This window comes from Macaca thibetana, chromosome 12, assembly GCF_024542745.1.
Source record: "Macaca thibetana thibetana isolate TM-01 chromosome 12, ASM2454274v1, whole genome shotgun sequence".
Classification (NCBI taxonomy): Eukaryota; Metazoa; Chordata; class Mammalia; order Primates; family Cercopithecidae; genus Macaca; species Macaca thibetana.
In genome coordinates, this window is record NC_065589.1 from 76454737 (window position 1) to 76468195 (window position 13459).

Below are 13459 nucleotides of genomic sequence, written 5' to 3' on the forward strand. Positions count from 1 at the left end.
AATGATAGAAAAACAGAATTGACTTACTTCAATTCCATCTCTGTTGCCACTGGAGTTTTTATGTGTGTTTAAAGCTAAATTAGTAAAACAATTTGTGAGGTGTAATTTTTTGTATTTGGTAAGTACACATTTTAGTGTATATGTAAAATGAATATGAATATTTTCATTGAATATTTTATTGAAAAATATCTTTAAAGTTGAAGTTTAATTGTTCTTTGAATATTTATTAAACTAGAATATCATTATGCATTGTTAAAACAGACCAACATGTAGGTACAAATTTAATAAAATTTTCAAATATCAAAAATATATGTATATGTTCCATATCCAGTGTGTCAGTCAGTTGACTGAATCTTTATACATTTCTTAATATTCATGTTAAATATATAAATGTCACCATTACCATTTGTCTTCCTCTGACAGTTATAGGCCGTTTTTATATGAGTAACTTAAATATTGGCTCTATTTCATGAGATCTAAGCACACTTCATTTGACTTCAACATATATAGGTATATGTGTGCATGTGTATGTGTATACACACACATTTCAGTGCTGCTTTAACTATACCAATTTTCTGTTTTACTCCTAAATTGTGCTGTGTTCTAAAGCACACAGTGATATAACTACCAGTAAAAAATCAAATATGAACATTATTTATTTTTATGCAATATTACTTACAGCATGAAAAATGTGTTTTGGAATCACCATTATCAATAATATTCCACTGCCACAATGCTACTCATAGTATTATTTAACAGAAGACAAAATTCTAAAATAAAATGTTTTGGCTTTAAACTCCACCTACCTCCATTTCTTCGTTTTGTCACCTGTATATCAACCTCTTCTCCAGCCTCAGGTTTCCATTTTGCCAACCCTTTTGGCCAAAGCATAAAGTGCAGTCCCGTACACATGTACTATGCCCAGAAAGTACTCCACAGTCCATGTTACTTCCATAATAGTCTCAATAAAAATTCCCATTTCCAGCCACATAAGAACTGGAATCAAAGCAATTAATTTGATTTAACTAATTTTATGCCTCTTAACATCTCATAAGTATTTATATTTTTAAACAGGAATGCATGTTATGCCATGTGAATCTTCAAAGAGTAAATTTTCAGGCATTATATCAAAATGTAACTTTCAGAAGTGAAATATCTGTGTGTATTTTCTTTTGCAGTATTAGTGAATACCTACCCTCAGACTGTTTTGCAGAGTGACAAGATGTTCTAGGTCATTTCTGCCTTTCACAATGCCTTTCCTCTCATTACTACCAAACTCCTAAGTCCAGTTTTCAATTTTCTGGTCAGTGATTACAGTGGTCACTACACCATGGGTATAAATTAAATGTTTGTAAATCAGAGACAACCTGGACTAGAATTTGTAAATAAATAATTGCTGTGGCACATAGTAGAAAGTTTCAGGTGTTTACTTTTTCATGAGTTTTCTAGATTGTTGTTCTTACCAGTTCCAATCTTAACAGGTTGTGGACGCGGATCATCACTTGGTCAAACCAGTGGAGCATCCAAGAAAGGAAAAATCTGGCAGAACATCAGGAAAACCTGCTGCAAGATTGTAGAGAACAATTGGTTTAAGTGTTTTATTGGCCTTGTTACTCTGCTCAGCACCGGCACTCTGGTAAGTGAGCAGCCAGGCTGTTTGATACTTTGCTGGGAACAAATGTATCATGATTCTGTTAATTTAGAAAGTCAAAACCAGGATTACATTTCCAAGGATATTTAGTATAGCACCAAATAGCACCAAATTTCATATTCTGTGATTTTAGTTTTAAAATCTAAATATTATACTTTCTTAGAAAGTTTATATATGCATCACTCAATATTAAATTTAATATTGATTTTTAATATATTATTTTGCAATATTGAATTTCAAAATATATGAATGACAGTGGGAAAATGGAATGTGAATAGATACCGGATTCTTCTGATTTTAATGAATTTTCACGTGTGAAACATTTTAATGATTTGCACATCCAAAACTGCTATAATATGCTTGTACTTTGGTACCTATCAAAGGAAAGGGAACTATTGCATATGCTTTAAAGGATCTGTGAACTACAAATGTATTTGACCCTACAATCTTAATTCTGCAGCCAGAATATAAATTCTAAAAAACATTCTACAAATATCTGCACATTAAATGGTTCTACAAGGTAATTCACTGAAGAATGTTTTGTAATAATAGCAAAGGGTTAGAAAAGAAGGTCTGTAATAGCTGACTTGATACTACAAAAAACCATCCAATGGAACTCTGTGCAGCTATTTTAAAAATTCAGAAGGTATCTACATATTTACACTACAATTCATCAAGAGAGAGTAATAAGTGAAAAGAATGGTCTAGAATAGTGCTGCAATAAACATACGTGTACATGTATCTTTATAGCAGCATGATTTATAGTCCTTTGGGTACATACCCAGTAATGGGATAGCTGGGTCAAATGGTATTTCTAGTTCTAGATCCTTGAGGAATCGCCACACTGTCTTCCACAATGGTTGAACTAGTTTACAGTCCCGCCAATAGTGTAAAAGTGTTCCTATTTCTCCACATCCTCTCCAGACTTAGATTGAGAAACAGAACATTACCAGGATGCCAGAACAACACTCTTACCCCTCAGTTACTTCCCTATTCCACAAGGGTAGCCAGCGTGTGGAGTTCAACTGCCATAGATTAGTTTTATCCATTTCAGACTTATTAAAAATAGATTCAAACTGTGTGTTACTTTTGTATTTCTTCTTCCTCTTACTTTGTTACAGCATCTCACTTGCTCATAATGATCAGGGTCAATTATCCTTGCTGGTATGGTAACTTCTTTCTTTCTTACTAGTTGACTGGTACAATAAATCAAAAATTGAGCAAATGACATCTAAGCTTGAGTTTTAGTAGGAGACATAGCATGTACCCTAATGACCTTTCTGGGAGCAAAGACCCCAGAATCCACCTATCCTAAGGTTGAGAGAATGGGAAACACAAGTACCCCCTAGTGGACTTGTCAGATACTCCATACTATGCCTTTCTCCATCACAGATTCTGCTAGCATCATGGATCTTCATATGGCTCAAATGGAAAGGCTGCTTAGAATATAGTCAACCTATTTTAGTATCTTTTGTTGCATCAGATTCTACTGAAAAATAGCAATCTTCTGCATCACCTGATAATGCATCTTTGGATCAATATTCGCAAGTGTGAAATTTTGCTTTCAAATCCTAAAGAGACCTATCAGGCATTGTATCTCTTTCTTAGAGTAGGAGGCACATATGTCTCTCTAAAGCATCTAGAGAACTTACCATTTCTTGTTCATCAGGTCTAATTAACATGATATCATCAATATAATGAATCAATATGATGTTAATTCCTGTGGTGCTGGAGTTAACTGTGACCCCCATACCAACACATTCTTCCCTTTATCCAGCTTCATATTCTATCCCCTTTGATCCAGCCTGTGGTAGGCTGATTAATGGTCCTCAAATATGTCCATGACATAATCCCCAGAACCTTTGAATGTTAACTTATATGGCAAAAGGGTCTTCGCAGATCTGATCAAGTTAAAGATCTTGAGACAAGGAGATTATCCTGAATTATCTAGATGAGCCTAATATAATCACAATGGTTCCTGCAAAAGAGTTTCTATAGGAGTTGAGTCAGAAAAGAAGGTGATGTGAGGATAGAAGCAGAGATTAGGGTGTCATCCTTTGAAGACACAAGAATGCACTACAGGCCAAAATGTATAAGCAGTCACTAGAAGCTGAAAAAGGAAGGAACTGAGACTCCTCAGCCACCAAAAGGAACTAGCCTTCTCATCACCTCGATTTTAGCCCAGTGATTTCTGACATCAAGAATGAGAGTATATAGAGTTGTGTTGTTTTTAAGCCACTAAATTTGTGGTAATCTGTTACAGTCACAACAGGAAACTGATACGCAGCCCTCTCTGGATCCCCTCCCAGGAAAGCTCCTCCATTTCCTGCTAATACATGTTTCTAGGTCCTGCATAGGTACCAGGTTTTCTGGTACATAATCCTTCTCCTTCCTTAGCAATCTTGGTACTTCCCAGGCCACTGAATGAAGAGAGTTGACTCTATTTATACATCAGGTGACCAGGAGAGGAGGTAGAGGTAGACCTTAAGGAGAGTTTTTAAAAGACACCTACCCTATTGTAGGCCTCTTCATAATCCTCAAGAAAGACTCATTTCAGCTTGATCTTGTAGGGAGGCTCTGGAGCCCAAACTGCACCACACAATTTCACCTTGAGTGACTCAAGGGAGCTGGCATTTATATCTCTATTCCACTCAGCCGTTGGTTGTGCTGGGTCCATCTAGGAGTGGAAAGATTGCCTCTCAGGCGGGGTGGCTCTCCTATAGCAGAGGTAATTCTCCAGAGAGGGCTTTAGTTGTGTGTTATCAAGCAACACTCGGTTGCTGTGAAATAGTTAGATATGATAGTAAAGGAGTTCTTTGTAGGCAACTCCACCATCTACGACAGTGTTCAACATGTACTTGAAAAGCATGTGTCATATGGTGTAGCTAGGTGCAATTGTAGTTTGTTATTACCATTGTTCTCATCTATAATGGGAGCCTTAGTGATATAGCAAAGATGTTTTCTTTGGTTAGCTATAGATATAATGTGTTAAATTATCCCACTATGATTGCTTTTTTTTCTAAACCTTCTTTTAGTGTCATCAGTTTTGCTTTATATAGTTTGATGACCCATTGTTTTGGACATACAGATGTATGTACTTGTAGTATGTATGTACTTGTAGTATTGATCCCTCTATTATTATGAACTATCCTAAGTTATGTATCTTGCCTAATTTGATACTAGCCTTCTTTTTATTAGAATTCACATGTTAAATATTTTTGTTCTGAACATATTCTTGACCTTCTCCTTTCTACAATTAGGGATCATCTGCTCTTTATTGATACAGCAGCTCTGTGATGCCTTTAAAAACAAATGCTTTTAAAACTTTGTACTGTTTTTCTGGTTCTTTGCAGTAGGATCATTGGTCTGGTGAAATCTACTCTGCCCATGCTAATTGAAGTGGAGGCTTTTGTACATCTTTTTATTATATTTCGCATTATGTACCTGAATAATTGAATAATAAATAAATACATGTAACGAAATAAAAAATTTTTAAGAACTTTATGTTTATAATCTTTATGGACTCATTTATACCACAATTGGTTCAATTAAAAGTCATAAAATCTATTGTTATTTTGTATTTACTTCCATTTAACAGTACATTTCAAGAATCACATCATTCCTAATGCTATCCCTGTGTATGATGCTCCCCTTCATGTGTCCAAGTGATCTAATTGTTCAGTTCCCACCTATGAGTGAGAACATGCGGTATTTGGTTTTCTGTTCTTGCAATAGTTTGCTGAGAATGATGGTTTCCAGCTGCATCCATGTCCCTACAAAGGACACAAACTCATCCTTTTTTATGGCTGTATAGTATTCCATGGTGTATATGTGCGACATTTTCTTAATCCAGTCTGTCAGTGATGGACATTTGGGTTGATTCCAAGTCTTTGCTATTGTGAATAGTGCCACAGTAAACATGTGTGCATGTGTCTTTATAGCAGCATGACTTATAATCCTTTGGGTATATCCCCAGTAATGGTATGGCTGGGTCAAATAGTATTTCTAGTTCTAGATCCTTGAGGAATTGCCACACTGTTTTCCACAATGGTTGAACTAGTTTACAGTCCCACCAACAGCGTAAAAGTGTTCCTATTTCTCCACATCCTCTCCAGCACCTGTTGTTTCCTGATTTTTTAATGATTGCCATTCTAACTGGTGTGAGATGGTATCTCATTGTGGTTTTGATTTGCATTTCCTCTGATGGCGAGTGATGATGAGCATTTCTTCAGGTGTCTGTTGGCTGTATGAATGTCTTCTTTGGAGAAGTGTCTGTTCATATCCTTTGCCCACTTTTTGATGGGGTTGTTTGTTTTTTTCTTGTAAATTTGATTGGGTTCTTTATAGGTTGTGGATATTAGCCCTTTGTCAGATGAGTAGATTCCAAAGATTTTCTCCCATTCTGTAGGTTGCCTGTTCACTCTGATGGTAGTTTCTTTTGCTGTGCAGAAGCTCTTTAGTTTAATTAGGTCCCATTTGTCAATTTTGGCTTTTGTTGTCGTTGCTTTTGATGTTTTAGACATGAAGTCCTTGCCCATGCCTATGTCCTGAATGGTATTACCTAGGTTTTCTTCTAGGGTTTTTATGGTTTTAGGTCTAACATTTAAGTCTCTAATCCATCTTGAATTAATTTTCGTATAGGGAGTAAGGAAAGGATCCAGTTTCAGCTTTCTACTTAGGCTAGCCAATTTTCTCAGTACCATTTATTAAATAGGGAATCCTTTCCCCCTTTCTTGTTTTTGTCAGGTTTGTCAAAGACCAGATGGCTGTAGATGTGTGGTATTATTTCTGAGGGCTCTGTTCTATTCCATTGGTCTATATCTCTGTTTTGGTACCAGCACCATGCTGTTTTGGTTACTGTAGCCTTGTAGTATAGTTTGAAGTCAGGTAGCATGATGCCTCCAGCTTTGTTCTTTTGGCTTAGGATTGTCTTGGCAATGCAAGCTCTTTTTTTGGTTCCATATGAACTTTAAAGCAGTTTTTTCCAATTCTGTGAAGAAAGTCATTGGTAGCTTGATGGGAATGGCATTGAATCTATAAATAACCTTGGGCAGTATGGCCATTTTCACAATATTGATTCTTCCTATCCATAAGCATGGTATGTTCTTTCATTTGTTTGTGTCCTCTTTTATTTCACTGAGCCATGGTTTGTAGTTCTCCTTGAAGAGGTCCTTTACATCCCTTGTAAGTTGGATTCCTAGGTATTTTATTCTCTTTGAAGCTATTGTGAATGGAAGTTCATTCATGATTTGGCTCTCTGTTTGTCTGTTACTGGTGTATAAGAATGCTTGTGATTTTTGCACATTGATTTTGTATCCTGAGACTGCTGAAGTTGCTTATCAGCTTAAGGAGATTCTGGGCTGAGGCAATGGGGTTTTCTAAATATACAATCATGTCATCTGCAAAGAGGGACAATTTGACTTCTTCTTTTCCTAACTGAATACCCTTTATTTCTTTCTCTTGCCTGATTGCCCTAGCCAGAACTTCCAACACTAGGTTGAACAGGAGTGGTGAGAGAGGGCATCCCTGTCGTGTGCCAGTTTTCAAAGGGAATTTTTCCAGTTTTTGCCCATTCAGTATGATATTGGCTGTGGGTTTGTCATAAATAGCTCTTATTATTTTGAGATACGTTCCATCAATACCAAATTTATTGAGAGTTTTTAGCATGAAGAGCTGTCAAATTTTGTCAAGGCCTTTTCTGCATCTATTGAGATAATCATGTGGTTTTTGTCTTTGGTTCTGTTTATATGCAGGATTACGTTTATTGGTTTGCGTATGTTGAACCATCCTTGCTCCCAGGGATGAAGCCCACTTGATTAGGAGATATACCTAATGTAAATGATGAGTTAATGGGTGCAGCACACCAACATGGCACATGTATACATATGTAACAAACCTGCACGTTGTGCATATGTACCCTAGAACTTAAAGTTTAATTTAAAAAAAAAAGGAATCACATCATTCTTTATACGAGACTATTTTAATCCTTGCTTACTTTTTGTCCTTTTATGTATATTGATATTGAAAGTCTGCCTGCCTGTTTTCAGTGCTAAAATATTTATGAAATTGCTTTCAATGACATGATCAGACTTTACATATTCCATAGTCAAATTAAGGTTGACATTAAAACTGAGAAGCTTTGGAGAAACAATTATAGTTTTAATTAATCTTCAGTATTTCAACTGGTTTACCTGATAGCCTTATGGATTTCTAAAGACATTTTAAAAACATATCTGTTTCTCTATGAATAAGTGGTATATATCTGTGAATTGCTACCTGGAATTACAGATAAGATTCATGTCAGATGTTACTAAAGGTTTCATCTCTTAAGTTTGATTAACTGATTTTGGAGGGGATTTTTGGATTGCTATTTAAAACAGTTATGAAGCCAGGTTCAGCCTATATAAGAACTAGTTCTGGGATCAATTAATGATGTCTGTCATAGGCATGGGGTCAAATAATAATACTTATGGATTATGTCAATAAATACAAGCATAGTGAACCAGCCCTGGAGCCTACAACCTCTGACAGTGCTCACCATATGGCTATTAGATATGAAATTTTGTTCCCTTCTATGTCAAAAGAGTTTTTAGAAATTACCTCTACACCTAATCATCATATGTTTTTTTTAACCCACAGGCTTTTGAAGATATATATATTGATCAGAGAAAGACAATTAAAATTTTATTAGAATATGCTGACATGATCTTCACTTACATCTTCATTCTGGAAATGCTTCTAAAATGGATGGCATATGGTTTTAAAGCCTATTTCTCTAATGGCTGGTACAGGCTGGACTTCGTGGTTGTTATTGTACGTATTTTAAAGAAAATTTAAAAGGCTATTTGATTTACTTTTTCTTCCTCAGTCTTACTCTTTCACTTCCTGTCAGTTTATTATATCTTTCCTTTCCCTCTCCATCTACATTATTGGTATATAACACCTTTCTTAGTTCATAATATTTAACATCTATCATTTTCTTCTCTTTCCAAAATTTTAAAAGTTCCGCACTTTATTCCTGGATTATTACAATAATCACCTTGAATTTACTGCTAATCATGTAAGTTTGTTGCATAATATCTTGATGATATCAGCACCCTAAAGTCTTTTTTTTGTTGGCTTAACTCTTAAATCATATATCACAATTAGACTACTTATGATGTTCACAAGTGTTGGGCTGATCCAAGCTCCCCAAATTTCTCACTTAGATCTCTACAATAGATTCCAAAGTGGTGTCCTTGCTTCTGCCCTGCACACCTTCATTCTGTTTTCCACATAGCAACCAGAGTAACTGTTGTGAAATGGAAGTCAGCTCATGTCACTTCTCTTGAAACCTTATGATAAACACCCATCTCATTCAGGGTAAAATCAACAATCTTTGCAATCAATGCTCTGCGAGTATCTGTGTAATCCAAACATATTCCCTGTTATGCTCCCTTTCCCCTGTCCAAGTCTATTTACTGATCCATCAGCACCAGCTTTCATGGAGCACTTCAAATATGTCAAGATTATTTTCTTCTTAGTGCCTGTGTACTTATTTTTCCTTCCAACTGGAACATTGGCGGCATTGATGCCTTAGCCAAAATGAAACCTTTGAAGGTCTTTCCTTACAACACTATTTAAACTGCAGCCACTCCAATACTCCCTTTCTCTTTGTCTGCTTCCTTCATCTCCATACCCCTTATTAATATTGTACCATTTGTTCATTTATTTTGTTTATTGTCTGTTTTCTCTCACTAACATATAAGTTCCATTAGGGTAGAATTTTTTCTTAGTTTTCTTCCCTCCTTTAAGTCCTGTGCCTAGAACAATTTCTGTCATATTAGAAGGTTCTCAGTATTTTTGTTGAATGAATGAATGGCTCTCTATTCTGTAAATAATGATAGAATCTCCTCAACCTACAATTAATGATTTAAAATAGCTGACCTCTCTTTCCTAAGTTTACTCTTTCAAATTAGCCTTTTGCTCTAGCCAAACCATACTATGCCTGCGACTCGCCTTCTTGTTTCCCAGTCATTGTTCTGTGTCCAGATTCCTTCATGCTTATGAAAATAATACCCAAAGTTCAAAGCCTACTTCAAGGCTATCTCTTTAGTAAAGGGTAAAAAGAAGAAAATTTTCATAATGTTGACTTGAAAATGTAGAAAAATCTGAAGATATAATAAAAGTTAATCTTAGCTTTACCACCTTAGTCAGTATTTATGAACATTTATTAACCTTGAATATATTTACTTTTAAAATTTACCTTTGTATCTGGTTATACTTTTTGTAATGTGTGTACTTTTGACTTAACAATATTCATATCTTCTTTGATGCTTATCCTCTGAAAGCCTATCTTGTATATTGTCTTAACCATATTTGTATATGAATGCATTTGTAAATATGTTTCTTATTTTGTTTTAATGAATATCTGCATACGATCACTGTATTACAAGTAATTATGAAACTGATTCTTAATCTAATTTCAAACTGAAAACAGATGTCTCTATAAATAGTTGATCATAAAGAGTATAAAATATATAACTTTTATTTATCTCACTAAAATACATTCCTTATTACCAGAAAATAATTTAGTTTTATCTTTTTAAAGTGATTTTAACACTAAACGATTTTCTTATAACTTTCTGTAAGTGATTATTAATGTATTTTGAAATATATGTAAAAGTAATTCACAAATTTACTGGTAAGTTTTTGTTGTATATATCTGTTGTAATAAATGCAAAGTTTATTTTATTTTACATGTTATATTAATACGGAATCCTATTCACTTTTTTAAAAAAATATATATATAGGTGTTTTGTCTTAGCTTAATAGGCAAAACTCGGGAAGAACTAAAACCACTTATTTCCATGAAATTCCTTCGGCCCCTCAGAGTTCTATCTCAATTTGAAAGAATGAAGGTAAGAGATAAGTTTCTAAGCTATATCTACAGATTTTTATTTGGAATTACTAAATTTGCACAAATTGGGAAGCTTTGTTTTCTTCTCATTTGTACCTTTAACAGTATTAATACAATAAAAACCTTACATTTCATTGCTTAGAAACAGAGAGGAATAGGTACGTTTATTAAGATTCTACGTTCTTATTCCTCATAAAGTATAAAAACCAACACAGACAAGTAAAAGAAACTAGTATTTGAGAGAGAAAATATAGTTTTAAAAGTATATTTCTACCCCATATACATATGCATATTAATGAAATTGTCTCCATTTTAAAAATACAATTGTTAGAAAATGAAACTTGGATTAGTTAACAAACTTTAAAATTATACAAACATTGTATGTCCTAAGTGATTACTCACTGAATGAAAGAAAAGTTTGAATTTTAAGATAAATTTAATTTTTTAAATGTCACAATCACAAGCGATGTCCTGTCTTCATCACTCACATGTTTAAACCTCTTCTGAACAATGTAAAGAAAATAGATTGAATATTATAAAATGGCCAGTGTCTGAACAATGTAAAGAAAATAGATTGAATATTATAAAATGGCCGGTGTTCAATCTTTTGTACCTGAAATGGAAATCGCATAATGCTCGACCTAATAGAAAAAAAATGGAGTCGCTGACCACCACAAGTAGTATAAGTATGTAGCTATACAGTGACCCATTGTATACAGAAATGACAGAACACATTCAAATGTACCTTTTATTTTATTTTATAATACCTTTATGTATTTTTGCATTTTTATTTACATAGATTTTTTTATACCAGTCTACCACTTTACTACCTCATATCACATATTCATTGCTATGGTAGAACCTAGTGAGAAAATTATTAACGTTTAACCTTTATCTCTGTATTTTAAACATTATATATTACATTTAAACTGTTATTGATTAAGAAACCATAACACTTAAACTCTTTCCACTTGGTAAAAAGCGAATGTTTATTTTTCTCTCAAAATTTGAGTGGTTATTATACATACAAACAGAAATATAAGTAATTAAAAATATGTATTTTATTTAAAAAATAATTTCAGAAATTTTAATAATTTCACTTTTATATGATTGTATAAAGTACTTAAGTACATTAATTATATTTGTGTATATATACTTAGTCCATAATTCCTGATAATATTCTTGTAATTCATACAAATGTGTCATTGACTCATAATAATAGTGCTTAGGCCTGATGTGTTTGTTAAATACATTTGATTTATTTGTGTTGGGACATTAATATTTTGATTATGTGGTAAATACATAAAAATTCCAAATGTGGCAAAATCCTAATTATACACTTCAGAAACAAAAAATCTAAAATAGTAATTGTAACATATAATAACTTAAGAAACAGACTTCATTAACCATATCATGAAGATCCACAAGGTGGTGATATTCCCCAGTGCTTTTAAACCAAAATAAGGTGGAAAATAAGCTGAAAATAAGGTGGTTGAATGGTTCGATAAGGTTGAAGTTAAAATGGCAAAGCAGCCTGGGCACAGTGGCTTACACCTGTAATCCTAGCAGTTTGGGAGACCAAGACGAACAGATCGCTTGAGCTCAGGAGTTTGAGACCAGCCTGGGTAACACAGTAAGACCCTGTCTCTACAAAAAATACAAAATAGCCAGGTGTGGTGTATGCACCTGTAGTCCCAGCTACTTGAGATGCTGAGGTGAGGTGAAGTGAGAGGGTCACCTGAGCCTGGGAGGTCAAGGCTGCAGTGAGCCGACATGGCTCCACTGCACTCCAGACTGAGTGACGAGTGAGACTGTCTCAAAAAAAAAAAAAAAAAAAAAAAAAAAAGACAGCCACCTTTCCAGTATAAATACTGTTCAGTGATAGGAAAACATTATAGAATATTCTAACATGTAAACTACAGAGGGCCAATTACTCAAAATACACACACACACACATACCCCTAAGTAAGTATGTAGCTAAAATAAACAAACTCTTTTTTATTTTCAAAAAACGAGATAATACCAATTCTTTTTCCTAATAAGTTTAGACATATAGGGAGGAAAAAAAAGTAACACAATCAGCAAGTTGTCTGCCCCAATTTAGAGAAAAGCAGGAAGAGATTTGCCAGGGAGACTGACTCTGTCAGAAATTAGGCCCTGTACTATTTAATGCTGTACATTCATTAGAATGGCAATGAGACAAGGCTGTGGACAATTCAAGGTCAGGAAAACAGTAGCCAGGCTTAGAGCAAAGTCGGGTTCAGACCTGAAGCCTCATCTCAACCTCTGGAAGTTCTGTAAATTATCGCTGAAGGTATATCATTGAGTATATTAGGAAGGTATATCATTGAGTATATTAGGAAGCTACATGCTTATAAAATTAATGATTTATGTTTTTAATAAGTTTAAGATCTTAGGTGCTGTCTACTTTTCAAATATATGTGTCAACTATATCCACTCTTTTTATTCACTATATGTAGATTTTCTAAGACATAGCATTTTTCTTTAGCAGAACCATTAATGGACCTTTCAAAATATTTAAAAGTATTAACAAAAGATCTAGTTTTAGAAATAAAAGTGTTACTGAAATCATAGTTAAAAGCCAAAATATTAATTCAAAGACAGACAACTATGGAATATCAGCAAGAATATGCAGGCCAAAGTATTAGTATCTAGTAATGACTGAAGGAAGGAAAGGTTAGAATGGTAGAAAATGAATCAATGGTGCCTCAGGAAGAAAGTGAAAGAAGGTCAGGAAAGGGAAAGCAAAAGTATAAAATAAAGAGAGGCCGGGCACAGTGGTTCACGCCTGTAATCCCATCACTTTGGGAGGCCAAAGTGGGTGGATCACCTGAGGTCAGGAGTTCAAGACCAGCCTGACCAACATGGTGAAACCCTATATCTACTAA

At 34.3% G+C, this 13459-nt stretch overlaps 1 protein-coding gene across 1 annotated transcript in view; it reads left to right on the forward strand.

Annotated features, from left to right (window-relative positions):
- The window catches only part of SCN7A (sodium voltage-gated channel alpha subunit 7), a 101903-nt gene that overhangs the window by 74487 nt on the left and 13957 nt on the right, over nucleotides 1-13459 (forward strand). Inside the window, exons 17-19 of the mRNA XM_050752824.1 lie at nucleotides 1482-1636; nucleotides 8291-8464; nucleotides 10444-10551. Coding sequence (XP_050608781.1) covers nucleotides 1482-1636; nucleotides 8291-8464; nucleotides 10444-10551 — 437 coding nt within the window. The remainder of the gene's footprint in view (nucleotides 1-1481; nucleotides 1637-8290; nucleotides 8465-10443; nucleotides 10552-13459) is intronic.